Here is a 27,679-nt window from a genome sequence, read left to right as displayed (position 1 = left end):
ATCGATCTAACCCTGCCCTCCATTTTTCTATCATCCATGTACCTATCCAAGAGTTTCTTAAATTTCCTTAGTATATCTGCCTCTACCACCACCCATGACAGGGCACTCCACACATTAACATATATAACCATATATATTCACCACTCTCTGTGTTAAAAAACATCTTAACTCTGTCACACCGCCTATAATTTACTCCAATCACCTTAAAATTATGCCCACTTGTATTTTCCACCGTGCAAAAAAGTCTCTCGCAGTCCTCGCTATCTATACCTCTCAACATTTTGTACACCTCTTTATTCTTGCTCCTGTCCCCTTCCTTTCTAGCCCCAATAAAGGATCTTGGCCCAAAACATCAACACTATGTTCTCCTTAGATGCTGCCTGACTTGCTAAATTTCTCGGCATTTTGTGCATGTTGAATATATAAAAAAGTAGTTTTAACTAAGAAGTGCTATTAAAAAACATTGAGGATATGAAGGAATGCACTTAATATAACTATAGCATACCTGCTGAAGATTGTATATATCGTACTCTCCTGGTGGCACGGGCACAGACACACTTGCAAAAATTCTTTTACTCCCGGACTTGGTGCTGTACAGATGTGCTACTTCCGGTTCCGGGCCCAGGATAGGTACATTAAGCATATCTGCAACAGCCAAGTCATCCTGGTGAAGCAATCCACCAACAATGTATGCAGCCTTGCCTTCAATAAGATTTTTTATTCGCTGTATTGCCTGGGGACTGTATTTCAGATGAGTGGCCAGGCACAAGTGGTGGGTCTGTGAATAGTGACATTACTCTTGTTAAATTGTATCCTTTTCTACTCCCAAGACCTAATTTATTATGCTGTACACAACAAATACATTATTAATAGAAGACTAGGTTGTGACCAGAGCTATAGTTTAGCAGTTTAAATTGATAAAAGCCACCAGTGTGGAGACTCACAACAGTTCCATAATCCTTCACATTTTTAGTGCATCGTAAATGGGTTCCTTGGGAATTCAACTAATTACTACACATCTGTATTTATTTGATCCACGTGGAATTACCCTTCTGTCGCATGAAAAGATGCTGGCAGCCTTCAATAACAGTGATTTATCTAAAAGACAGTTGTGGCACAGTTTAAGACTAAAGCTGGGAGAAAATCAATACAAATAACTAACAAAAAATGCATCAGCTGGATTGCAGTGACATTAAGAAAAACACACACCTATCTACTGGTTACCAGTCTGTTACATATTCCTTTCCATAATATGTGCTGTGCTATGCACCATTAATTAATCTTCTCAATGAATTCTCACAAATATTGTAAGCAATGAGATCCATGCATGCTATTTGTTAAAACAAAAATAGCTGCTTGTTGATGGTAGCAGGTAAAGATGCCTGGTCTAACACTGAACCAAGACCAGAAGGTCTTGTCTTAAATTCCAAGTTCATGTCAAGTTAGCCAAGAAACATTTGATGAATTAGAAACTAGTTGGCATTCCAGCACCAGTAAGAGAAAGTTAAAAGAAAACCTCAGGTAGAGTTTCCAGGTCCTAATTGTAGCACATATCACTGGTTGGCAAAGAGTTTGGGTGAGCACAAGCTGGGGCTCAAATGTGATTCCTATTCTGCCTCAACAACTTATTAACATTCACAGTCTAGGATCACACATGATGGATCATCATTTAGGGCAAGGTACTGATTGCTCATCAACCGTTATAACAGTGAACTTGAACAAAGCAAATGGCATTACTGCTGGCCAGCAAGGTTTAATACTACAGCCAGCAATGATATAAGACTGCGATGCAGCACAACCCCCCCCCCGCCACACGAAATATTAGAACAGAGGTAAGGAAGAATTTTCTTAGCCAGAGAGTAGTGAATCTGTGGAATGCTCTGCCACAAACTTCAGTGGAGGCCAAGTCCATGGGTTTATTTAAAATGGAAATTCATAGTTTCCTGATCAGTCAGGGTATCAAAGGGTATAGCGAGAAGGCAGGTGTATAGGGTTGAGTGGGATCTGGGATCAGCCATGATGGAATGGTGGAACAGTCTCGATGGGCTGAATGGCCTAATTCTGCTCCTATGTTTTATGGTCTTACAAAGAACACAATAATAATAATTAAAACATACACAGACACAATAAATATAAATGTATAAGATGGCTTATATACATAGATTGATTGAATGTCCATAAAGTGACACTAGGCTGTACGTAAGGTGACTGATGGGAAATAATAAAGTAGTGGTGGAGATAATGGGTGGAGGTGCTGATCAGCTTTACTGCTTGGGGAAAGTAACTGCTTTGAGTCTGGTGGTCCTGGCGTGGATGTTACATAACCTCCTTCCAGCATCTGCAGATTTTCTCTTGTTTGCCCTTTCACATCTACAAGGCAGAAAGCAAGAGCACCTCCGTCCGCCACAACAGACAGGATCTTCCGGTTGCCACCCACTTCAACTCTGCTTCACATTCCCATTCAGATATATCCATACATGGCCTCCTCTACTGCCACGATGAGGCTAAACTCAGGTTGGAGGAGCAACACCTCATATACCGTCTAGGTAGTCTCCAACTCCTTGGTATGAACATTGAATTCTCCAACTTCCGGTAATTCCCTCCCCCTCCCTTCCCCTATCCCAGTTTCACTCTGCCCCCTCCCCCAGCTGCCTATCACCTCCCTCATGGTTCCGCCTCCTTCTACTACCCATTGTGCCCTATTCCTTCTTCACCTTTCCTGCCTATCACCTCCCTGCTTCCCCTCCCCCACTCCTTTGTCTTTCCCCTTACTGGTTTTTCACCTGGAACCTCCCAGCCTTCTCCTTCCCACCCTCCCCCCACCTTCTTTATAGGGCCTCTGCCCCTTCCCCCTACAGTCCTGACGAAGGGTTCCGGCCCGAAACGTTGACTGATCGTGTCCACGGATGCTGCCCGACCTGCTGAGTTCCCCCAGCGTATTGTGAGTGTTGCTTTGACCCCAGCATCTGCAGAGTATTTTGTGTTTAAGAGCGTGATTGGCATTGGAAAGGGTCTAGAAGAGGTTCACAAAAATGTTCACAGGAATGGAAAAGTTAACATATGAGGAGCATTTGATGGCTCTGGGCCTGCACTCACTGGAGTTTAGTAGAATGGGGGAGGGGGAGAAATCTCATTGAAACCTATGAAACCTAGATAGAGTGGACATGGATAGGATGTTTTCTATAGTGGGGGCAGTCTAGGACCAGAGGGCACAGCATCAGAATAGAAAGACATCCCTTTAGAATAGAAATGAGGAGGAATTTCTGTAGCCAGAGGACAGTGAATCTGTGGAGTTCATTGCCACTGACGACTATGGAGGCCAAGTCATTGGATATAATTAGATAGAGAGGTTATTGATTAGTAAGGGTATCAAAGGTTATAAGGAGAAGGCAGGAGAATAGGGTTGATAGGGATAATAAATCAGCCATGATGGAACAGACTAAATAGGCCGAATGACCTAATTTCATCATCATAAGACTGTAACTATTATCTTACGGTCTTATGATGATGGAATACTTTGCATTAGTCTGGATAAATACAGCTCCAACTCTCAAGAAGTTCAACACTATTGAGAACAGAGCGGACTGCTTAAATGGCACCTCATCAATCATCCTATTGTCAGTGTTTAATGTTTACAGAGTGCATTATCTACAAAATGCATTGCAGTTGCTAACTTACGCTACACTGAAAGCACTGCCCAAACCCAGAAAGTCTATCACCAAAACAAAATCACAAGGATAGCCACCTGCAGGTTTCTCCTCCAAGTCATAGAATACTACAGAACAGAAATAGGCCCTACAGCCCACCTATAGTCCATGCTGAACTGCTATTCCACCTAATTCCATCAACTCATAACTTCCATACCCCTCCCGTACAGCATTCCAACCTGGAGCAGTATCACCAGCCCTTCAATATCATCATCTCCAAATTCTGAAACTCACTCTCCAACTATACTTTGAGAGCAGCTTCAGTAGGAGAATAACAGAATGGAAATGAATGCTGCCCTGCCAGCAACACCTATATTCAGGAAAAAAAATAAGATAAAGGTATTTCTATAAATAGAATGCTGAATATAGCAAGCCCAAAAATCTGTTCCTTCAGTCAACATTTCTTTTTTGCCATTTCCACTGTCTGGAACTTCTTGCATGGCACAGTAGTGGCGAGTGTAATGTTATTACAGTACCAGCAACCCATGTTCAATACCGTTGAGTTTGTACATTTTTTCTGTGACCTCGTGGGTTTCCTCGCACATTCCAATGACGGGTTATAAATGGGCAGTGCGGGCTTGTTGAAGCAGAAGGGACTGTTACCAAGCTGTACCTCTAAATAAAAAAAAATCTTTGCTTATTTTCTAATTTTTCTTCTGCATCTATTTCCACTCATACTCCCCACCAGTACCACTCTTTTTGAAGTTACTGGAAAAAAACATACAGGAAAATGTCTTGTTGCCTCAGGTGTGATGACTTTGAGACGATCTGTCATGTCCACCATCACCTCGGGTTTCCCTAATCTGACAGCTTCTTGCAGCCCAAGCAGGTTCATGTAGTACTGGGTCACTTCCTCACCAATCCACAGGGGACAGATATAGATAACATCTATATTGTCATCTAGGGAGAAAGAAAAAGATATACCAAAGACTGTTTTCATGTAGAGCAACTCAATTACCAATCATTCATCACCATGCCACAACATACCATACTTCATAAATCATACTGGGGTTCTACTGCTATTTTGAGGTAGATTTCAATGGGCTTAAACAGAGAATTGGCAGAGACTCCAGAGATTCCTTGGAACAGCTTTATGTTGTGAGAAAAAAAAGAAAAATTTCACTCAGTGGCCACACTAGAGTTAGCTTGTTTTTCGCCTAGAAATTCATACTGCGGCAGGAGATGGTAAGTAGCTCCCAACAATGTATACAGTGAAATTTCAGCTATCTTCCATGACAACTGATGAAAAATAAAAGAGTCAGCAAATTTTGGTAACATAACCCAGCAAGCCCAAGGAACTCAATCCTAGTTTCACATTTATTTTCTTGTTAATGCTATTTCAATGTACAAATCTTGAAAGTTTGTAAAGGAATTTACTGAGCATTGCTGTCTGACAATGAACTCAAAGGTAAATCAGAGAAATAAAGCATTCTGGCCTCTCTGCAGATTTTTTTAAGCAATCCACGGGCACTTTTGGTGGAGACACAAGCTCATCCCCATCCTCGATAATGGGGGGCGAAACAGTAGTGTAGTAGCTAACATAACACCATTTCAGCACCGGCAACAAGGGCTCAATTCCCACTGCTGTCTTTAAAGAGTTTGTGCATACTCCCTGCGACTGTGTGGATCTCCTCTGGGTGTTCTGGATCCATCCACATTCCAAAGATGTATAGGTTAGTAGGCTAACTGGTCACATGGGAGTCATTGGGCAGCACGGGCTTGTTGGGCCAGATAGGCCAATTACTGTGCTGTATCTCTAAATAAAAATGATAAGAAAAAGGAGCCCGAATATGAATGGTGAAGATAAAGCTAAAGTATTTGCAACCCAACCATAATACCATAAGACATAGGAGCAGAATTAGGTATTCAACCCATTAACTCTGCTCCTCCATTCCATCATGACTGATCCCAGATCCCACTCAAACCTCTTCACCTGCCTTCTCACCATATCCTTTGATGCTCTGACCAATCAGGAAACTATCAACTTCCGCTTTAAATAAACCCACAGACTTGGCCTCCACCGCAGTCTGTGGCAGAGCATTCCGCAGATTCACTACTCTCTGACTAAAAAAAGTCTTCGTTACCTCTGTTCTAAAAGGTCATCCCTCAATTTTGAGGCTGTGCCATCTAGTTCTGGACGCCCCTCCTCACAGGAAACATCCACTCCACATCCACCCTATTTAGTCATTTGATCATTTGGTAGATTTCAATGAATTCCCCCTGCGTTCTTCTAAATTCCAGTGAGTACAGGCCCAAAGCTGCCAAATGCTCCTCATATGTTAACCTCTTCATTCCTGGAATCAACCTCATGAACCTCCTCTGGACTCTCTCCATGACAACACATCCTTTCTGAGGTATGGGGCCCAAAACTTTTCACAAAACTTCAAGTGAAGAAAAAGAATTTCAGGATGCATATTGCATACATTTCACTAACATTAAATGCACCTATTGAAACCTATTGGTGTGGCCTGACTTGTGCCTTATAGAGCCTTAGCTTTATCTCCTTGCTTTTACATTCTGTCTGAATCTCGTACAGACAGAAGTGCCATGTGGATGATCCATTTTAGCTTTCTCTTTAGATCCCACCATCCAAGAAGCTTGTCTTTAGTTCAACCTCATTCATTCCATATATCAAAAAACTGCCAAATACTAAGAGTATTGGAATCAAAAACAAGGGAAAATCTGCAGATGCAGGAAATCCAAGCAACATACACAAAATGCTGGAGGAACTCAGCAGGCATCTATGGAAACTAGTACGGACGATGTTTCGGGCCGAAACCCTTCAGTAGGACTGGAAAAAAAAGATAAAGAGTAGATTTAAAAGGTGGGGGGAGGAGAGTAAGAAACACAAGGTGTTAGGTGAAACTGGGAGGAGGTGGGGTGAAGTTGATTGGCGAAAGAGATACAGGGCTGGAGAAGGAGGAATCTAATAGGAGGATAGAAGGCCATGGAAGAAAGAAAACTGGGGAGGAACACCAGAGGGAGGTGATGGGCAGGAAAGGAGATGAGGTGAGAGGGGGTAAAGGGGACAGGGAATGGTGAAGGAGAGTGGAGGGGGGCATTACCATAAGTTCAAGAAATCGATATTCATGCCATCAGGTTGGAGGCTACCCAGAAGAAATATAAGGTGTTGTTCCTCCAACCTGAGTGTGGCCTCATCATGACAGTAGAGGAGGCCGTGGATAGACATATCGGAATGGGAATGAAAAGTGGAATTAAAATGGAAAGCCACTGGGAAATCCCGCTTACTTCTGGCGGATGGCGCATAGGTGCTTGGTGAAGTGGTCTCTCAATCTACGTTGGGCCTCACCAATATACCCGGAGCATCGCACACAGTATATGACTCCAACAGACTCACAGGTGAAGTGTCGCCGCACCTGGAAGGACATTTTGGGGCCCTGAATGGTAGTGAGGGAGGTGGTGTAGGGGCAGATGTAGCACTTGTTTCGCCTGCAAGAATAAATGCCAGGAGGGACATCAGTGGTGAGGGACAAATGGACAAGGGAGACACGGAGGGAGCAATCCCTGTGGAAAGCAGAAAGTGGGGGAGGGGATATAGTATTGGCTATAGAAAGCAGTAAAGATTTTCTATAACAGGTCATGGGATGGGAGATATGCCATATGAAGAGAAGCATACAGAAAAAAGCAAGGTGGCCATACTGAAATGTATCATGCGTGCTCCCCTCCCCAGGGTTAGCAAGTTGATGGCTGGTTCCAGGGTTGCAGTTCTATGCAGGTGGGAGAAGCAAGATCCAATGACCCAATCTGTTCACAAATCAGTAAAACTGGAGGTCAAGGCCTAGTGTTTGGTGTCCCATCATTGGCAAGTTTGGAGTTCGAGGTCTATTGTTCGGTGATCTGCAGGTCCTGGGTTGATGCCGAGCATCGAGGCTTGAGGGTCGAATCAGAAGTCCAGAAGTTGAGGCCTGTCAGCCAGAGCCTCAGGTCAGCAAATCTCTACGAACTCAATCGGGCAGTCAAAGGACCAATATAAGTGTGCCTGAGTCTGACTCCAAGTCTGCTGGAGGCTGGAAGCTGAAGAAGGCATCCTGCCTTGGGGTTAGAGGACCATGTATGTGCATGGGTGGGTGGATGTGAGGCATGGGGATTGTTTTTCTGCTGTTGCTTTATTGCTTGTTGTGTCCTGTATTGTTCTGCCAAGCATTGTGGGCATGCTATGTTGGCACTGGAATGTGTGGCGACATTTGCAGGTTTGGGTGTGTTGGTTGTTTATGCAAACGACACGTTTTACTGTGTTTCGATGTACATGTGACAAATAAACTTGAACCTTGAGGCAGATTGCAGGTCTTTTACAAACTTATAGCAGTTGGTGCTGCACATGGCATTTCCCGTGAAAGTTGAGACTGATGAAATTGTGAATTGGTGGCTGAAGTTCAGCAGGTGTGCAGTTTGCAACCAAGCATTTGTTGTTTTATAGGTGGATTTTTAACATATTTCCTATCCAAAGTGGCAGTGGGATTGTTGTGAAACAGAGTTAAAGGTGATCAAGTCAAGGACAGAGTTGTGATTGGAGAAATCCTCAGTGTGTTTCTTCCAGCTTCTCCCACTTTCTCTTTAGTATCCATTCTTGGCTCTTAATGGGGTAGGACCTTAGTCTCACCCTTCTGAAGGGCAATTGGGGACAGGCAATAATTAATAGCCAGATCTCAAATAATTTAATGAAATATAGAGTAGGGGGTACTTTTATTAGTGTAGCCTTATCATGCTGTTAAAAAAGAGGTATAACAGCATTAGGTGGGGCAGGTAAGACCTTACCAGTTTGCAAAAACAAGTACAAATAAAAATGTGGACTTTAGTTCAAGTTCAATACTTCATAATATAATTGTTCCCGTTGGTGGAAGGGTTGAGAATCAAAGGACAAATTTATTACCAAAAAACTATGATAAACTTTGCTTTGCACAACAAGTATTTGTGATCTACTGTAGAATTTACTGCTGTAAAGGGCAGTAGCAGCAGATTCAACTGTGGCTTTCAAGAAGCTAAAGAAAGAGAGCTGGGGATTGTAACTAACAGGGTATCTCTTCCAAACGCTGGTGCGGGTTCCAGTTACTGCCCCTTGTGCTGCAATAATTTCACTATTTTATATAAAACTGTGCACAGAAAAGAGATTCAAGGCTAACTGCCCACCTCCTGTCATTGTCCTTATATATTCTAATCTTGCTTTACTTGATTTCATATTTGTATACTGCTTCATATGACAAAAAAAAACAAAACAATGCAGTACCTCTCAGAATCTAGAATCACCATGTCTGTGGGCCCCTAATTTGATTTCAGAGAAACAGGGCTTTTTTTGTGCTTGAATCAAAATGTAATGAGAGGAACAGTCTTGATGAAGGGTCGTGGCCCAAAACGTCAACTGTTTACTCTTTTTCCATAGATGCCTCCTGGCCTGCTGAGTTCCTCCAGCATTGTGTGTGTGTTGCAGGGGAGGAGTCTATTCTATTTGTTAGAACTGGTTATAACAGCAATGCTATTCTACCTATATTTTATATTAAATATAAATTATTTATTATATTATACTGAGTGGCCATTTTTAGATATACCTGTATATCTTGTTAATGTAATTATCTAAACAGCCAATAATGTGGCAGCAATTCAATGCATAAAAGCATGTAGACATGGCCAAGAAGTTCAAGTTATTCTTGAGACTAAACGTGAGAATGGGGAAGAAATGTGATCTATGTGACTTTGATCGTGGAATGATTGTTGGTGCCAGGTCTCCAGAATTTACTGAGAATGGTGCGAGAAACAAAAAAACAGCCATTGAGCAGCATCTCTGTGGGAAAAACACCTTGTTAATGAGAGAGGCCAGAGTAGAATGGCCAGACTGGTTCAAGCAGACAGGAAAGCAACTGTAATTCTAATAACTATGCATTACAACAGTGGTGTGCAGAAGAGCATCTCTGAATGCACAACACATTGAACCTTGAAGTGGATGGGCAAAAGCAGATGAGCACACTGGGCTTTTCCAATGCTGTACCTAATAAAGTGGCCACTGAGTGTATATTTATATTAAATATTACACTAATATTTTACAATAAAATATTCAATATAATATATTTATTATATTGAATAAGTTACATGTAATTTTTCCCCATAAAGGCTAACTTCATTTAATATCAGAGAAAACATAGACAGTAAATTAGAGGCTAAAAACTCACTAAAATTGTTTGAAATAATTGCTTGCCCTTTCAGTACTATTTTCTTTGGGAAATCTTGCAATGAAGAGGTTAAGTCTTAACTTCCCCTTTTAAGCCTTAGTCTAGGCTTCCGCAGCTTCCTCAATGCAAATGGCAGGTTAATCTCTTACAGGAACTTTATTTCCAATCCATCACTCTGTTGCAAATCTCTCCCCACATTTTGTTATTGTTATCAGCAGAACTAATCTCATTCCTATTCATATAATTGTGTATTTTTCTGAAAATGAAAAAAAAACCTCAGATGGAAAGTGAATCTTTTTTTAAAAAATGTAATTTAATTCCAAGGGACGGCATCCCAAATCCAACCACACTTTTTTTTAAAAAAAATATCTCTTCTGGTGCTTTTGCGCTGTTAATGCAGGTCACTGCAATTGGCACATCATGAAAAGGACTGAGTTTTGAACCAGAGAATCAATTTGTGCATTGTGGCTATTTGAAGACAAAATCATTTTCTTCCAACAGCTCTGAAATGAGATTTTTTTTCTTCCTTTTATAAGCTGAACAATTTTACATTCTGAATTGTTAGTGTGGAAGGTAAGTTATAAAAGAATTAAAAATCCCAGGCCCTTCGTTGCTTTTCTGCACAGATATGCCATTTTAACTTATTTATTAACTGTCATGAAATGAAATTATATTAGCTATATTCTTTTAAATGTGTTCCAAGTCAGTTTTGCAGAAATAGAGATCATTTCATTTTTCACACGATGAAGTGCAAATTTTAATTCTTAAGGGAAATAGATGGACTTCCTCCCAAACATCAAATGCAAGTTCCATCTGACAGTGTCCCTGCCCCAAATGCAATCTGTGTGCACACTTTGCAGCAGGAGTCACTGGACAATAATCAACGTAAGGATCATACCTGGCTTTTCTTATCCTTCTCCCGAGATTGAGGCAAATCACGCTGCCTGGTGGAGATCTTTCCAGAGATTAGACTGAATTTATTCTAGCTATGGTTTCCCCTTTCAGGGACACATGAAGTTGTCAGTGCCTGGTGTGCAAATCATGTAGCTATAACATTCAGAATTATTTTCAAACACCACCTAGTGGGCAGTTAAATTAGAGCTTTAAGAATAGTTGCCTTCCTCTATTCTGTCTGGAATACACAGGAGTCAAAAGAAGACAAAGAATGGACTGCAAAGAGAAGGGCAATATGAATGAAAATAGTTCAAATCTTTTAAGGAGATAAGTGCATTTTGTATATATAGCATCTGCAGCATCCTGCTGACGGTTATTAATAAAAACTATAACTTAGTGAATGGTAAAATCCAAAAATCTTAGAACATTACTGGGTCTGAGACACCTGAAGTAACCCTTCCCCTGAGAAGGAATTTTCAGAGAAAATAAATCAAAGCAAAAGGGAAAAGAGAAAAAAAAACACAGATTAAATAAAAAGGGGAGGAGGGAAATGTTTTCTCTGTAACTTTTGCCATCTTCAATGAGATCCTACCACCGAACACATCTTTATCACCACCTCCCCCTTCCGCACACTCTCCATTTTCCATAGGGATCGTTCCCTCCGTGATTCCCTTGTCCATTCATCCCTCCCCACTGATTTTCCTCTTGGCACTTATCCCTACACGTGAAAGAAGTGCTGCACCTGCCCATTCACCTCCTCCCTCACCACGATTCAGAGGCCCAACCAGTCCTTCCAGGTGAGGCAACATTTCACCTAAAAGTCTGTCAGCATCATCTACTCTATCCGGTGCTCTCTCTTCAACACTGGTGATACCCGATATAGATTGGGGACTTCGTTGTCGAGCACCTTCGCTCTATCTGCGACCAGCAGGATCTCCCAGTGGCCATAATCTCCATTCCCATTCTGACACGTGGCCTCCTCTACTGCCAAGATGGGACAACTCTCTCAGGTTGGAGGAGCAACACCATACTCCGTCTGGGTAGCCTCCAACCTAATGGCATGAAAATTGATTTTTCCAATTTCTAGTAATTTATCCCCCTTCCCCCACTCTCTTATACCTCTTCCATTCTGATTCCCCTCTCACCTCTTCTCTTCTCCTTAGCAGCCTATCAGCTCCATCTGGTGCTCCTCCTCTTTCTCTTTCTCCCATAGTCCATTCTCCTTTCTTATCAGATTCCTTCTTCTTCAGCCGTTTACCTTTTCCACCCATCCACCTTCTCACTTCACCTCCTCCACCCCAGTCACCATCCTTCTCTCTCATCTGGCTTCAGCTATCACCCTCTGGTTGGTACTCCTTCCCCCACCACCTTTTCTGGCTTCTTCCCCCTTCCTTTCCAGTCCTGAAGAAGGATTTTGACCCAAAACGTCGACTGTTAATTAATTTCCATGGACGCTGCCTGAGCTGCTGAGTTACTCCAGCATTTTGTGTGTCTTACTCTGGATTTCTAGCATCTGTAGAATCTCTGGTGTTCATCATTTTACACCCTCAGAATCTCTTAAAGCAACTAACAGACAACCAAGTATTGGAGAAAAGACATCTTCCATTTATGTAGTGCCTTTGAGATTGCAAAAAAAAAATCCCAGGGCTCTTATCCAAGAAAAAAAATATCAATGAGCTACATAGGACAAGTAAGGGCAAAAACTGACCAAAAGCTTTGTCAAACAGTTGAACTTTAAGTAGCATTTTGAGGGAGAAAGGATAGGTAGTGAGGCAGAGATGTTCAGGGACAGAAATCTGGAGCTTGTACTAGAACAATGAAATTCAGGATAGAACACAATACTAGAATTACTAGGAGTGTAGGGATATATGGGAATTGAAGGCAGTTAATTAAGAGACAGGAATAAATGAGACCAAGGAAGAACTTTGAAAACTACAGTGAGAAGGAGACAATGTGCGAGAGATAGCAGAGAGACAATGGGCAAATGGGTCTTTGCAAGAACTGGAACTCAGCAGCAGTTCTGGATAGCCTCATATCTACAGAGAGGAAACAGGTGAAAGTGCCTTACAATAGTCATGCTGGAGGGTTTCAGCAGCTGCAGGAGAGGCAAAGATGGATCCTATTGGTGTTAGTGTTGTGTTGTATGTTGGGACAGCACTGTAGCGTTGTGGTTAGCATGACATTATTACAAATTCAGTGACCAGGTTCAATTCAAGCTGCTGTCTATAAGGAGCATGCACACTCTCCCTGTGGCTGCTTGGGTTCCTTCCAGCTGCTCCAGTTTCTTCCACATCCCGAAGATGTACAGGTTTGTAGGTTGACTGGTCAAACGTGTGTAATTGGATGGTGCAGGCTTGTTAGACCGGATGGGCCTATTACTGTGCTGTAAATTGAGATAAAATTAAATGCTATAACAGGACAGCATGATAAATTTGCAGTTAGCGCAACACTTTACAACCCCAGCAATTCTCACCACTGTCTGTAAGGAGTTTGTACATTCTCCTGTGACCGTGTGGGTTTCCTCTGAGGTGCTTCGGTTTCCTCCTACATTCCAAAGATGTATGGCTTAGGGACAGCAAAATTGTGGTCATGCCACGCTTCTGGTGCCAACACAACAAGTCTTGAAGGTTGCCACCAGCACATTTATGATGTGAACGCCACATTTCACTGCAAGTTGAATGTACATGTGACAAATTAAGCCTATCTTTAAATGTGAAAAATAGCCAGTTTTAGTCACAACATGGATATATGGGAGAGGATAGAGACCATAGCCAGGCAATGAAGCTTGTATGGCAGACCAAAAGATTTGTGATCACCAGATAACAAAGAAGCACTCTGAAAATGTAGAGGCAGTGGACAAGTCAAGTGAAGTGGTAATGAAATAAATCAGAACGCAATTAGGGTGTGTGTGGAAATTCCATCCTATATTTTCAGGTACTGTTGCTGAGTGGCAGCAAGAATTTGGGAAACAAGATGGTGACGATTGATACATTGTGGTACACAGAGGTAACAGTGTGGGTGTAATAAAAGAATTCAATGCAGGTGGCTCCCTGGCTACAAATGAATTACTGTAATAAATCCCCGTCCTTCTACACAACAAGAGTTCTTCCATTGAGTTGAGAATGATACTTGATCCTGTGTTGAATCACGATGACGAAAATTCTCAATTTAATCTATAGCCAACCTATAGCAGGTCGAAGGGTTGGAGAGACCTATTCCACGAAGTATCTCAATAAATAAATAAAATTAAATACAACTATTCATATATACATTTATCATCTATTAAACTATGACATCAAAATATAGATGACTGCTCTGAGCACAAAGCAAGCAGGATGTGTACCCAAAATATTAACTTGATTTTAGTATCAGAGGCTGATGGCTTTTCTGTCAGTTTCCTATTGTTACACTGGATCTATTTCCAATTTTCAGCTTTTTAAAAAATATATGTATACTTACATTAATTTACAGTTTTTATTATTATGTATTGCAATGTACTGTGCTGCTTAACAACAAGTTTCATAACATATGCAAGTAATATTAAACCTGATTCTGATTTTTTTTCATCCCTTGGGACAGTTGGAGTTTACGGTTAATATATCTGTTTGCTGTGACATTAACAAAGCATATCAAGGTACGGACAACAACACTGCTTAACTGTATGATGGCCCAGGGAGTGGGGAAGTCACAGCTGTAATATTACCTTGTCCTTGAGTGTACCAGTAATTAGTCAAAACTACCTTTATGAAAACTGGGCAATGACTGCACTCACCCCTGATGTCACATAACCTTCCCATCTGTAGGTTCTGCTGAGTATCTATATCAGGCACGGTGGATCTCAGCCACTGAGCATAGCCTAGGAAATACAAAAAACAAAAGAAGGACATCAAAATAGGCAATGAATGCCTGCTCAATCTAAACACTCTTCACTCCCTGAATTAATAAAAAGTAATTAATTTGTTAGGCTTCTGCTAATTTACTCAAAGCAGCAGATTATTTAAGCATAGAGCCCACTATTCAGCTTCTTAATTATTTAGCATGGCACAGCATTCCTTTTGTCAGCACTAGAACCCCCTTGCCTTAAGTGCAAATAAAGATTCCCATCTGACAGTAATTAGAACTAAATAATTCCAGACAATGTAGCTTATCATTTTGACTGCACATTTGATTAAACCCAACGTATAGCAAGATTTTGCCATTTATTGATTTAACACGACAACAAGCATGAGCCCAAACTCTCATATCATTAAAGACAGATAGAAAACATTATCTGCAATTTCAGCATAGCCTTTCCATTTCCATTTCATACAAATGAAAGTGAATTACAGCAAATCACCTCTCATCCGAACAGGCCGGTGTAATGACTTTATTTGCTTAATCCTGAAATTAAATGCTGTTTTGAGCAAGGGCCTGTGTTATTACTCTCATCATCTGAAGAACATCTTCCTACCGAGACCAATTTGAAACAAAACAAGGGGGCTTCCTGAACTCAATCAAGGACCTGTAATGTGGTGGGTAATAGAGGTTGTGGATGAATCTGCAGGCAAAAAAAAAAGTGCAATACCTAATGATGGGATGTGGATAATAGTTCTCCTGGAGGCCTTGATGTGATTCCAGTTGGCTGCCAGATGCTAGGAATCAAGAAGAGCATTGATCAGTGACAGAAGCTGTAATAGATTCATCAAGTTAAACTTCAGCTGCACCACTTTAGTCAGTCAGACCAAGCCAGGCATAAATTATATTAATTGATTTAATTACATACTTAAAACATCTTCCCCAATTAATTTAATTAGCACTACATGATGCACTAGTAGTATTCCAAGCAGAGAGATTGTAGAGTGTGCCTTGCTTAATTAATGGAATATGAATTAAAAAGAAACTAAACATAAGTGAAGTAAGCATTAATTAACACACTTGTCTGCAAAAAGTAAATACAGTACGATAAAGTACTGATTGTGCTGCAGTCAGAGAGTGAGCTTTTCAAACAAATTCAGAAAGCTGGTTGTTGACTGCAGGTGGGAAACTTTTAAAATCGATTTTCCTGACGGCATAAAAGTGCTCGGAACGAAAGGGTGGAAAAACAGAGTCATTCTTTCAGGCAAAAAAAAAATATCAGTGACAGACTTTGCAGCCTCGACGGCTGCATCTCTGATGATGGATGAAATATGATTCACAGACAAGAGCATGGAAAGGCAATGTGGGAACAGCTTTACAGGAGCGCTCAGGCGGAGATATTTGGAGAGTGAGGGCTGGCAGAACAGCTGGCAGCTCCGCACACCTTGGCCCTGCTGCGAAAATTCTCCAGGTGTCTCTGACGTGACTGCTTTAGGGTCTTCTTCACCCGTGCCTTTTGAGCTTGCATGAGCCAGGAAATGGCAATAACACCTGCTGCCCACTTCTGGCGAAGAGACACGAGGTACTTGGTCCTGGCTCGGTACTGCCTCCAGATAGCTTGGATTTTTGTGGCTGCTATTTCCATGCCATCTGGCCCCTTGTACTGCTGGCCCGGACGCTTGACAATCTCTTCTACCAAGTCTTTATTTTTCAGAGCAGGAAGCAGCATCTCCCATGTGGGCTGGGAATCAATATCAAAAACAACCGAAATCTTGGCCAGCCTTTGGCCTTCCACTACAGCAACTGGCACACTGTATTTTCTTAGTTTCATCTCGAGGTATTCCAAGAAGGAAAAGATGTGCCTCCAGTATAACTGGTAATGTTGTTTGAAAGCCAAGAAGTCTGGAGCAGAGTAATCTATTCTGCCGTTCAAAATAGTAACGTAGTAAGCCTGTGGAAATTCCTGGGTTTGGTGAACTGGCACCACTTGAAACTCCTGCAAGAAAAGATGGCACTATCACTTCTCAATTTTAACTCTGTTAATGGACAAATTATCAAAGTAAATTATTGCATTATAATATACCATAGGACACAGACATAGGAGCAGAATTAGGCCATTCAACCCATCAAGTTTGTTCTGCTGACCATTATTCCTCTCAACTTTATTCTCCTGCCTTCTCTCCATAACCTTTGACACCTTTAACAATCAAGAACCTAGCAACCTCCGCTTCAAATATTCCCAATGACTTGCCATCCACAGCTGTCTGTGGCAATGAATTAACAGTTACACTACCCTCTGACTAAAGAAATTCCTCCTTTTCTCTGTTCTAAAGGGACGTCCTAGTATTTTGAGGCTGTGTATTTATGAAAAGGAATATCATAAACCCTTCAAGTTTTCCATTCATCAATGAAATCACCTTTTCATGGATAATTTGTACTTTTGCAACCAAGTCGGTCTAAAAAAATTAACAATTCGATGGGGAATTGGCTGTGGATAAACAAACGATGTTAAATCAAGCTTAGCCCAACAGGCATCTTACCAATTCCCAGGGTAGTACCAAATGTGCTCTATCCAACCAATGAAAGGTTTTAAGATTAAGATTAGCTTTATTTGTCATATGTACATTGAAAGATATAATAAAACGCACCATTTGCGACAATGACCAATACAGTCTAACGATGTGCTCCGGCAGCCTGCAAATGTCGCCGTGCTTCTGGTGCCAATGTAGCATGCCCACATAGTACGTCTTTTTGGACTGCGGGACAAAACTGGAGCACCTAGAGGAAACCCTTACACCTCTCACTGTGGCGGCCATCCCATGATTGGCAAATAGGCACCATTTGGTAGAACAAGATGCCCCATCCACAAGACGGGCAGTCGTGGACTTTTCCGATGGCCTTCACAATGCTGATGCTACTAATGTCTTTTCAACAGCTTCCAATTGCTCATAAATTGGAGACATTTTAAAGCAGTTGAAGTATCAAGAGATGCTGAAAATCCAGAGTAATGTATACAAAATTCTGGTGGAACTTAGAAGGGCAGGTAGCATCTATAGAAGGGAACAAACAGTTGACATTTTGGGTCAAGACCCTGATGAAGGGTCTTGGCCTGAAACGTCGACTGTTTATTCTTTTGCATAGATGCTGCCTGACCTGCTGAGTTACTCCAGCATTTTGTATGTGTTACTCTGAAATATTTGTTCATCCTTACATATGTAAAATAGTAAGTGCATTTGAAGAACAAAATTAATAAATTAAAAACAATAAAATCAAGTGAATGGAGATAGACTACATTTACCATGACTGATATAAACCTGAGGAGCTATGTACACAACACAATGTCCGGGAGTCAAGATATTGGCTTCTGCAATTCTGTTGGCTGGCAATTCTGTGGAATGTCACTTTAGGAGGAATGGAATCCAGACCATAATGTTAAGTGATGGATCCATGTTCCCCTCTCTAGTATTCTCCCTTCCTGGTAATTTGTCAGGAAATCTCAATGGAATTATTGCTTTATCGCCTGGTTCTTTAATGTTTTCATTTTTATTTATTCCTTTTACTTGCTTAACACAATTATGTCAAGCCGCTTCTGTTATTTGTACTCGTTGTGTCTATTTTTTAAGCTGTTGGTGTTTATTACAATGAATAAATATTATCTTACTTTTGCATAGCTGCTAATTTCAACACCAGCTCAAGCTAACTGGATGAATTATGTCTCGCCTGACTATCACCTCCCTCTGGGTCCCCTTTACCTTCCCTTTCTCCTATGGTCCACTCTCCTCTCCTATCAGATTCTTTCTCCTCCAGCCCTTGATCTTTCCCACCCACCTGGCTTCATGTATCATCTTCCAGCTTGCCTCTTTCCCCTCTTCCCAGCTTTTTATTCTGGCATCCTTCCCCTTACTTTCCAGTCCTGATGAAGGGTGTTGGCTCAAAGTGTCGACTGTTTACACTTTTCCTGACCTGCTGAGGTCCTCCAGCTTTCTGCGTGTGTTGCTTTGAATGTATTTTATGTTTCTGCTGCGTGCAAAGTGTAAAATGGGTATGAAGTTACAATGAGCTCTGAAATTAAAATAAAGAAATCTGGAAATGCTTAGTAGATCAGGCAGAGAAAGGATAAATATTTTAGAATGATGACCATTCCTGTTATTCTCTCCACAGCTTAATCACATAGATATTTAGATGATACATTATAAAGTCATAGAAAAGCCTTATTCTGGGGGCCAAGTAGCATAGTGGTTAGTGCGACACCAGTACTGCTCAGGGCATTCTCGAGCTTAAGAGTTCAATTCTGGCACCGTTCTGTAAGGAGTCTCAGTACATCCTCCCCATGGAATGCGTGGATTTTCCCCAGGTGCTCTGGTTTCCTCCCACAGCCCAAAGATGTACTGGGTATGTTAATTGGTCATTGTAAACTGTCCCATTAGTCAAGGCTGTGGGATAGCTGGGGTGGCTTGGCTCGAGGGTCCGGAAGGGCTACTCCATGCTGTATAAAGTAAATAAAAATCCATTATTTCCTAATATTTTCTAGATCTGTCCAGAGCGCATGCTATTATTGATTAAATCATGTCTATGTCAGCTGTAATACCTTCCTCACTCAATTTCCTTCACTCTTCCTCCAGCAGTACTAATATCTTGCAGTGTATATTTCCTTAAGAATCAGTTAAGCAAGTAGAAAGGACAGCAGTGCAAAGGATCTGGTCTACATCAATGACGTTGAGACTCAGAGGGTTGAGAGCTTCAAGTTCCTAGTTGTGAACATCACCAGTAGGTTATCCTTGTCCAACCATGTTGATGTCCTGGCAAAGAAAGCTCACCAATGCCTTTACAACCTCTGGAGGCTAACAAAATTTAGCATGTCCCTGTCGACTCTTAACAATTTTTAAAAGAAACCAACACCGATACCAATGTACTCCAGTTTTTGAAACCTCTGTCATGGGGAATTGGAGATTATGTTTAATCTTGCTTTAAATACCCACTACCTGTCTCATATCTCTTAAGACCTTTTGGGAGATTAATAAATATCTGATTAATATTAATAATTGAACTACTGCCATTTATGGTAAACAGTTCTAAGTTTACCCTTGATGTTGCAAAATACATGCTTAACATTAATTTATCAGGAGAAATATTATGGTGCCTCTTAGGTAAAGTTGCAAAGCATTTCTAATATGCAAAATATGCTTTATATGTGAATATAGCAGATAATTGCAGACATCCACACCCTACAAGCACAAACTGATCTGGATTTGCAGTTGCAAAGATGTCAAGGTTGACAGTGTTCACTGGCAATATTGCACACAAACTCAACTTCTGTATGTGTTTTTTTGTTATCCGCATGTTGCTCTCAATGAGATCCTGCTCCCGGTGTGTGATACTGCAGTATTTGGAAATGCTATCAACATCAGTCACTTAATGTGAATTTCAACTTTTGGTGCATTATTAAGTTGGATCTGTGAAGTCTGCATCAGCATATTCTGCAAAGGAACAAGACTTTTTTGATAGCACTAACTTTTAGAAAATGCTAAAAATGTACTGTTGAATGATGTGTAGCTAAATTTTTGATTCCACACGGTGCTAATTACATTGAACAACATCTCTGTCCATGAAAAAAAATACAACTGTGCAAATTTTTGCTTTAGAGTAAAGTTTTAATTTTGTGAGCTTAAACTGCTCTGTGGCAAATTTTTGGTCACCCTTCATGTCTCAATCTTTATTTTCCCTTTAGTAAAATTATTATTATAATGTGACTTATAACCTAGTTAATAACATCACTTTATAACATACAACTTATAGATCCAGAGTAACAATTATTTTGTTCTCCTTTACGCTTGTATACTGGAAAATACAATAAACAATCTTGCATCTTGAATCTTCTTTTTTTTACCACAGTTAGCCCTCTGAAATTCTTCAAATGAGATGTCCATCATATGATTATGATAAATAACTTTTGGATTCAAGATCATTTTGAAATAAAGGATATGGATGCTCTGGATATGGATAGGGGTCTCACTAAATTCTTGTGGGAAGATTTATTTGAGGAACAAGCTTTGTTCCTTTGCTACAGAATCTGAGGTATTGAGATGAATATTTCACAGACTGACTTTATATATTTTTTATATAAATATATATAACATTGAACAGTATAACATAGTACAGGAACTTTGGCTCACTTTTCTTATAGGATATTTAATATCCTGCTGCAGAATTGGGATTGGAATAGATAACTTGGTTTAATGAAAATAGAAAAGGTTAGGGATACTCAGAAAGTTTGGCAGCATCTGTGGAGACAAGACGAAGAATTAAAATTGCAGTCAATAACCCTTTCTCATCCTGAGCATCCACCTTCAGATTTTCAGCATTTGCAGCTTTTGTTTTTACTCTTCAATAGCTAGGTTTAATGTCTCTTATTAAAAATTACTTGGAGAATCATTGGCATTAAATTTCTTTTTAATGAATTGTGAACTCCACTGATATTTTGAGACATGATTCAAGATTAGCATTTGTGAATGATACAAACAATTGCTTTGATCAAAATGCAGCTGAATGACATTGTCATGATCAGTGCTCATATTACAGTGATATTGCCTCAAGGAATATGTGGCAGAGACTACCTCTATGATATTCCATTTGACTGGGGAAGTATGTTCACTAAAATCTTTAAAAAGAGAATTGAATAAATACTTGATCACTCAAGTACAGTATTTATTACTTGAAATACTCTAAATTAATCATAAAGTTGTGGACACCAAGAGGTGGGATTAATTTCATAACTTCAAACAAAAAGATAACAATAACTTCTTTTAGAGTCATAGAGTCACAGAAAATAACAGCACAGCACAGAGACAGGCCCTTCGAGCCATCTAGTTCATGCCGAAACATTTAAAAAGCCTACTCCCATTGACCTGCACCGCGACCATAGCCACTTCTCTTAAACGTTGAAATCAAACTTGCATGCACCACTTGCGCTAGCAGCTTGTTCCGCACTCTCACGACCCTCTGAGTGAAGAAGTTTCCCTCATGTTCACCTTAAACTTTTCACTTTTCACCCTTAACCCATGACTTCTGGTTGTAGTCCCACCCAACCTCAGTGGAAAAAGCCTGTCTGCATTTAACCTATCTACACCCCTCATAATTTTGTATACCTCTGTCAAGTCTTCTCTTAATTTTCTATGTTCTAAGGAAGAAAGTCTTAACCTAACCTATTCAATCTTTCCTTATAACTCAGGTCCTCTGGACCCTGCAACATCCTTGTAAATTTCTCTGTACTCGTTCAACCTTATTTACATCTTTCCTGTAGTAGGTAGGTGACCAAAACTGCACACAATACTCTAAATTTTCTCCACCATCCTAAGATTCTATATTGTAAAAATTGTTTGTACAGAGCATCCACTGTATCACCACAAGAAACTTAACCAGTTATCTTACTTTAGTCATAACTAATAACCTGAGGTGGGATTAACTTAATAACTTCAACAAAAAAAAACTTCTGTTTCCCCACCATCTTAATATTCCACTATGTACAATTGTTTGTGCAGAGCATCCACTATATTGCAACAAAAACTTAACCACAAGTTATGGTGCTCAAATCATAATTGATAACCTGACAGCTATTGGCTTTCCAACTTCCCGTAATTTTGGATTGTGATATTCCAGGAATCATCAAGCAATTGTAGAGTTTGCATTAAGTAATTTGAAAGTACTCTCCAAACATACAACATTCAGAAATCATGCCTCCTTAATGTGCTTTCAATCACCAATCCCATCAAATCCCCACTTGTACCTTTCTTGTAAACGCTGCTGAAAACCTCCCTACTTATTGATTTACAGTAAACTTTCTGCACAGAGCAAAAGATATGGTAAATTAAACAAATCAAGGGTTTTAAATCAAATCATTAAGTCTAGCTCATAGGTCTAATATTCATTGGACTAAGTTTCAGACCCTTTCCGCTACAGTGTAGAACGCAGCAAACAGAAAAATAGTGTTGGTATAATTACATATCTTTTCATTTAAATAACATTATTTTACTGTGTTGTTCTTGGTTACTGTATGCCAGAAAGCAGGAAACTGGAACATCAACTGCTTCAATTAGTAATTAATTTTTAAACAACACTCACTGTATGCTTTATAAAATGCAAAGAAAACCCATTAAACCCATTAGTCAGCAATTCACTGGTTAATATGATGATATATTTCATATGAAAATGCTTTCATGAATAAGATGCAACTTAGTAAATGACTCAAATGTGTTCTCTACACCAGCTTTCCACACTATCAAAGCTGTTCTTCCACATCGCTAACATCACAGTATGCCCCGTGTCAGCTCTAATACAGTCCTGGTCTTCTTTTGTGTAGTGTGGCGGGTAGCACATTGCTTTACAGCACCAGTGATCACCCTTTGGGGTTCAATCCCCAACACTGCCTGTAAGGAGTGTGTAAGTTCTCCCCATGACCAAGTCGGTTTCCTCTGGGGGCACCGCTTCCCTCCCGCATTACAAAGGCCTACAGCTTAGGGTTAGTAAGTTGTAGGCACTCTATGTCAGTGTTGGAAGCATGCTGACACTTGCAGGCTGCCCAGCACAATCATCGCTGTTTCGATTTGTTGCATTTCATTGTATGTTTCAATGTATGTGTGACAAATAAAGCAAATCTTCTTTAAAACTTTTTAACAAATACCATTCAGGGCTTCTAGAGGCATAAGAGTTTTTCCTTTATTCCTTAACTTCAATTCATTCTTTATTCATCCTCTTAGGAGTTTGGCAAAACAGACCAGCAACAGAGCACCAAAAAAGGTAAACTTTGAGTCAATAATGTGAATGAATCAGTTATATGGTGAAAGGTTGTGAATTACAAATTCATCCATATTTTTCTTAGCACCAAGAATCTGATGTCAGACTTTTTTTTTTCTAGAGTTGAAATTATTTACAGTTATTTCTGGATGGAATTATGTCAGATGTTCAACTAGGCATTTGCAATCAAAATCTACTCATGCATTAGATTCAGTCTTCATACAGGCTGCATATCATTTCATTGGCAAGTAAATAAGGCCATATTAATCTAGCAGTAGTCGACACTGGGCACTTCTGGAAGAACCAGCTTTCAATATGACAATGATACGTTGGGTTGTGCTCAACTCCGCTAAACTGCAATACTTGCTTCTCATCTTTACACTCTCTTTTCCATCCAGGAAGATACCAACATACTGATCTCATCTCCTGAGTTCCTACGTTCCCTGCACCCTAGATCAAAGTTTTGATTTTCATATTGCTCTGATCAGGCCCAACTACTCATCAAGCCATAACTACAAGATATTCTGTAGATGCTGGAAATCCAGAGCAACACATACAAAATGCTGAAGAAAAATCAGCAGATCATGCAGGATCTATGGAGCAGTTGATATTTCGTGCCGAGACCCTTCATCAAGGGCTCTTTCCCCCTTCCATTATAATCCTGATGAAGGGTCTTGGCCCAAAGCATCGACTGTGTATTCCCCTCCACAGATGCTACTTGACCTGCTGAGTTCCTCCAGCATTTTGTGTGTTACTCACCTAACTAAACACTGGGTGGAGTGTTGGTCCACAGTGTGCAAAAAAAAAAGAGCCATGGGAACTGTAGTTGTAGCAAAAAACCTAAGGACCTTTTAGGTCACATGTTAAGTTCTAGGATGACATGTGTTATAGCAGGTGATCCAGTACCAATGCTACATAAGACTGCAATATTTGATAAGAAACAAAATAATCAGAAATAAGAGTTCCAAATTATATCTAGGGTTCCACTTCTATTTCCATCAAAACATTTTAGTTGCTTATGCCATTTGTTGTCAGCACAGTACTACTTTATATGGGTTGACCATGTAATGCATTGCACCAATCCCAAGTAACTTCATCAGTATTCACCTTTGCTTCAGTATTCACTAGTGAAAAGGACATTGGCAATTGTGGGGATGACTTACAGTGGACTGAAACACTTGAGTGTGTAGACATTAAGAAAGAGAATGTGCTGGAGCTTTCAAAAGGTATTAAGTTAGGTGAGTCGCCAGGACTGGACAGGATATACCCCAGGCTACTGTGGGAAGCAAGGGAGGAGGTTGATGAGCCTCTGGTGATAATCTTTGCATCATCAATAGGGACGAGAGAAGTACCAGAGGACTGGAAGGTTGCAAACGTTTTTCCCTTGTTCAAGAAAGGGAGTAGAGATAACCCAGGAAATTATAGACCAGTGAGTCTTACTTCAGTGGTGGGCAAGTTGTTGGGAAGATCCTGAGAGGTAGGATTTGTGAGCATTTGGCGAGACATAATCTGATTAGGGATAGTCAGCATGGCTTTGTCAAGGGCAGGCCTTGCCTTACAAGCCTGATTGAATTCTTTGAAGATGTAACAAAACACATTGATGAGGGTAGAGCAGTGGATGTAATGTATATGGATTTCAGTAAAGCATTTGATAAGGTTCCTCATGTGAGGTTCATTCAGAAAGTAACGAGGCATGGGATTCAAGGAGACCTTGCTTTGTAAATCCAGAATTGGCTTGACCACAGAAGGCAATGGTTCATTTTCTGCATGGAGGTCGGTGACCAGTGGCGTTCCACAGGGATCTGTTCTGGGACCCTTCCTCTTTGTGATTTTTATAAATGACCTGAATGAAGAAGTAGAAGTGTGGACTAGTAAGTTTGCTGATGACGCAAAGGTTGGGGGTGTTGTGGATAGTCTGGAGGGTTGTCAGAGGTTACAGTGGGACATCGATAGGATGCAGAACTGGGCTGAGAAGTGGCAGATGGACTTCAACCCAGATAAGTGTGAAGTGGTTCATCTTAGTAGGTCAAATTTCAAGACAGAATATAATATTAATGGTAAGACTTTTGGCAGTGTGGAGGATCAGTGAGATTTTGGGGTCCATGTCCAAAGGACACTCAAAGCTGCTGCGCAGATTGACAGTGTTGTTAAGAAGATGTATGGTGTGTTGGCCTTCATTAACCATGGGATTGAGTTCAAGAGCCAGGAGGTAATGTTACAGCTATATAACACCTTAGTTAGACTCCACTTGGAGTACTGTGTTCAGTACTGGTCACTTTATTACAGGAAGGATGTGGATACTACAGAGAGAGTGCAGAGGAGATTTATAAGGGTCCTGCTGAAGGGATTCGATCCAAAACATCGACTGTACTTTTTTCCATAGATGCTGCCTGGTCTGCTGAGTTCCTCCAGCATTTTGTGTGTATTGCTTGGATTTCCAGCATCTGCAGATTTTCTCCTGTTTACAAGGATGTTGCCTGGATTGGAGAGCATGTCTTATGAGAATAGGCTGAGCGAACTTGGCCTTTTCTCCTCGGAGAGACAGAGGATAAGAGGTGACCTGATAGAGGTGTGTAAGATGATGAAAGGCATCGATCATGTGGATAGCCAGAGGCTTCTTCCCAGGGCTGAAATGGCTAACACAAGGGGGCATAGTTTTAAGGTGGTTGGAAGTAGGTACAAGAGGGATGTCAGAGGTAAGTTGTTCCACACAGAAGAGTGGTTGGTGCGTGGAATGTACTGCCAGCGAAGGTGGTAGAGGTGGATACAATAGGGTCTTTTAAGAGACTCTTAGATAGGTACATGGAATTTAGAAAAATAGAGTGCTAGACATTTACAAAATGGAGAAGATAACAGCATCTGTTAATCATAAGGGAACAATTTTATTCATACTGGAAAAAATGGTTTAACTACATAACACCTCATAGGCCTGATTTTATTCTCACAAGTCAATGAATATGTTGTAAAAAAAAAAGATCACTCCCTACTCTGTACATAGTTTTCTTCTTTCGATTGTTCTTTCTTTCCTCTCCTTCCTGTAAGTGTATACCTCCGATTACTATTATGTGGAGATTTGTGACAAATATGATTATATGATATATATGGACAGTATCTGAAATACATCTTAGGGAAATGTTTGTTTGATGATGAAATTCAATAAAAAATAAATTACAAAAAAAAGAAAAATAGAGGGCTATGCAGTAGGGAAATTCTAGGCAGCTTCTAGAGTAGGTTATATGGTTGGCACAACATTGTGGGCTGATGAGCCTGTAATGTGCTGTAGATTTTCTATGTTTCATCAGGACTCAATACTGATTAAAGGTCTCAGCACGAAATGTTGACTATTTATTCCTCTCCATAGATGCTGCCTGACCTGCTGAGTTCCTCCAGCATTTTGTGTTTTTTACTCTAGGTTTCCAGCATCTGCAGAATCGACTGTGTTTATGATTTCCAGTCTCATCTCCACATCTCCATTATCACCGTAACGTATCGAATAAGGTTGTTGATGAGATAAGCTGGACCTTTCTAAAAAAAACTTGGAGTTTTACCTGATGAGATCTGAAATGGTAGCTTAGAGTGCTACATAATTTTTAAGGCAAAGTGATATAAGAAGGGAAGAGCTCTATAATAAATGCCATCAGTCTTATGAACACTTGAATTTTAGTCTATTATAAACCAAGCCCACCTGTACATACACAGGTATACCTCATTGTATATAGTTCATGATTATTTGCACTATTGTTTTGTTTGCTTTTTGATTCTGTACAGCGAGAGCTCAGGGAAATCGGCATCAAATTCCCTGTATGTGCCCACTTACTTGGCGACAATAAAGGATTCTGATTCTGATTCTGATTCAATAATTATACATGGATTCTGGACAGAGATATTTCATGGGCTCAAAGGCTTTTTCTATTCCAACTACCTAATCAAAGGCAAGGAGAACAGATTTTAGGGAAAATTACAAAACTCCATACTGACAGTCCTTTTGTTATGGTCACCTACTTTTGCTTGGTTCAAAAGTGAACAATTTCTATGCTTGATAAATAAAAACAATTTTCTTAAGTTTTAATCAAACAGCTCAACCAATGCCCTCCCATGTGCTCATTACGGAGGGTAGGTAAGCTCACGGGAGGGCAGGGGAAAGTACTTGACAGCAAGGGCCAACAGGAATTGTATTTTATTTTCCTTCCCTGTCTTATGATATTGTAGTACAATGTGGTGTCTCAATAACATGAAAACATTTTCATACTGAACTGGTCCTCACACAATGCT

At 40.4% G+C, this 27,679-nt stretch overlaps 1 protein-coding gene across 7 annotated transcripts in view; it reads right to left on the bottom strand.

Annotated features, from left to right (window-relative positions):
- iqch (IQ motif containing H) overlaps positions 1–27,679 on the bottom strand; it is a 190,323-nt gene that overhangs the window by 123,828 nt on the left and 38,816 nt on the right. For 6 of the 7 annotated variants that reach the window (XM_072278033.1, XM_072278034.1, XM_072278035.1 and 3 more), the window contains 5 exons: positions 16,062–16,613; positions 15,348–15,414; positions 14,556–14,639; positions 4,432–4,607; positions 506–778 (listed from right to left, as the gene is read on the bottom strand). In XM_072278033.1, the coding sequence (XP_072134134.1) occupies positions 506–778; positions 4,432–4,607; positions 14,556–14,639; positions 15,348–15,414; positions 16,062–16,613 (1,152 nt within the window). The remainder of the gene's footprint in view (positions 1–505; positions 779–4,431; positions 4,608–14,555; positions 14,640–15,347; positions 15,415–16,061; positions 16,614–27,679) is intronic. The other variant, XM_072278039.1, reaches the window with a different exon arrangement.

This window comes from Mobula birostris, chromosome 14, assembly GCF_030028105.1.
Source record: "Mobula birostris isolate sMobBir1 chromosome 14, sMobBir1.hap1, whole genome shotgun sequence".
Classification (NCBI taxonomy): domain Eukaryota; kingdom Metazoa; phylum Chordata; class Chondrichthyes; order Myliobatiformes; family Myliobatidae; genus Mobula; species Mobula birostris.
This window is presented reverse-complemented; position numbering and strand designations above follow the sequence as displayed.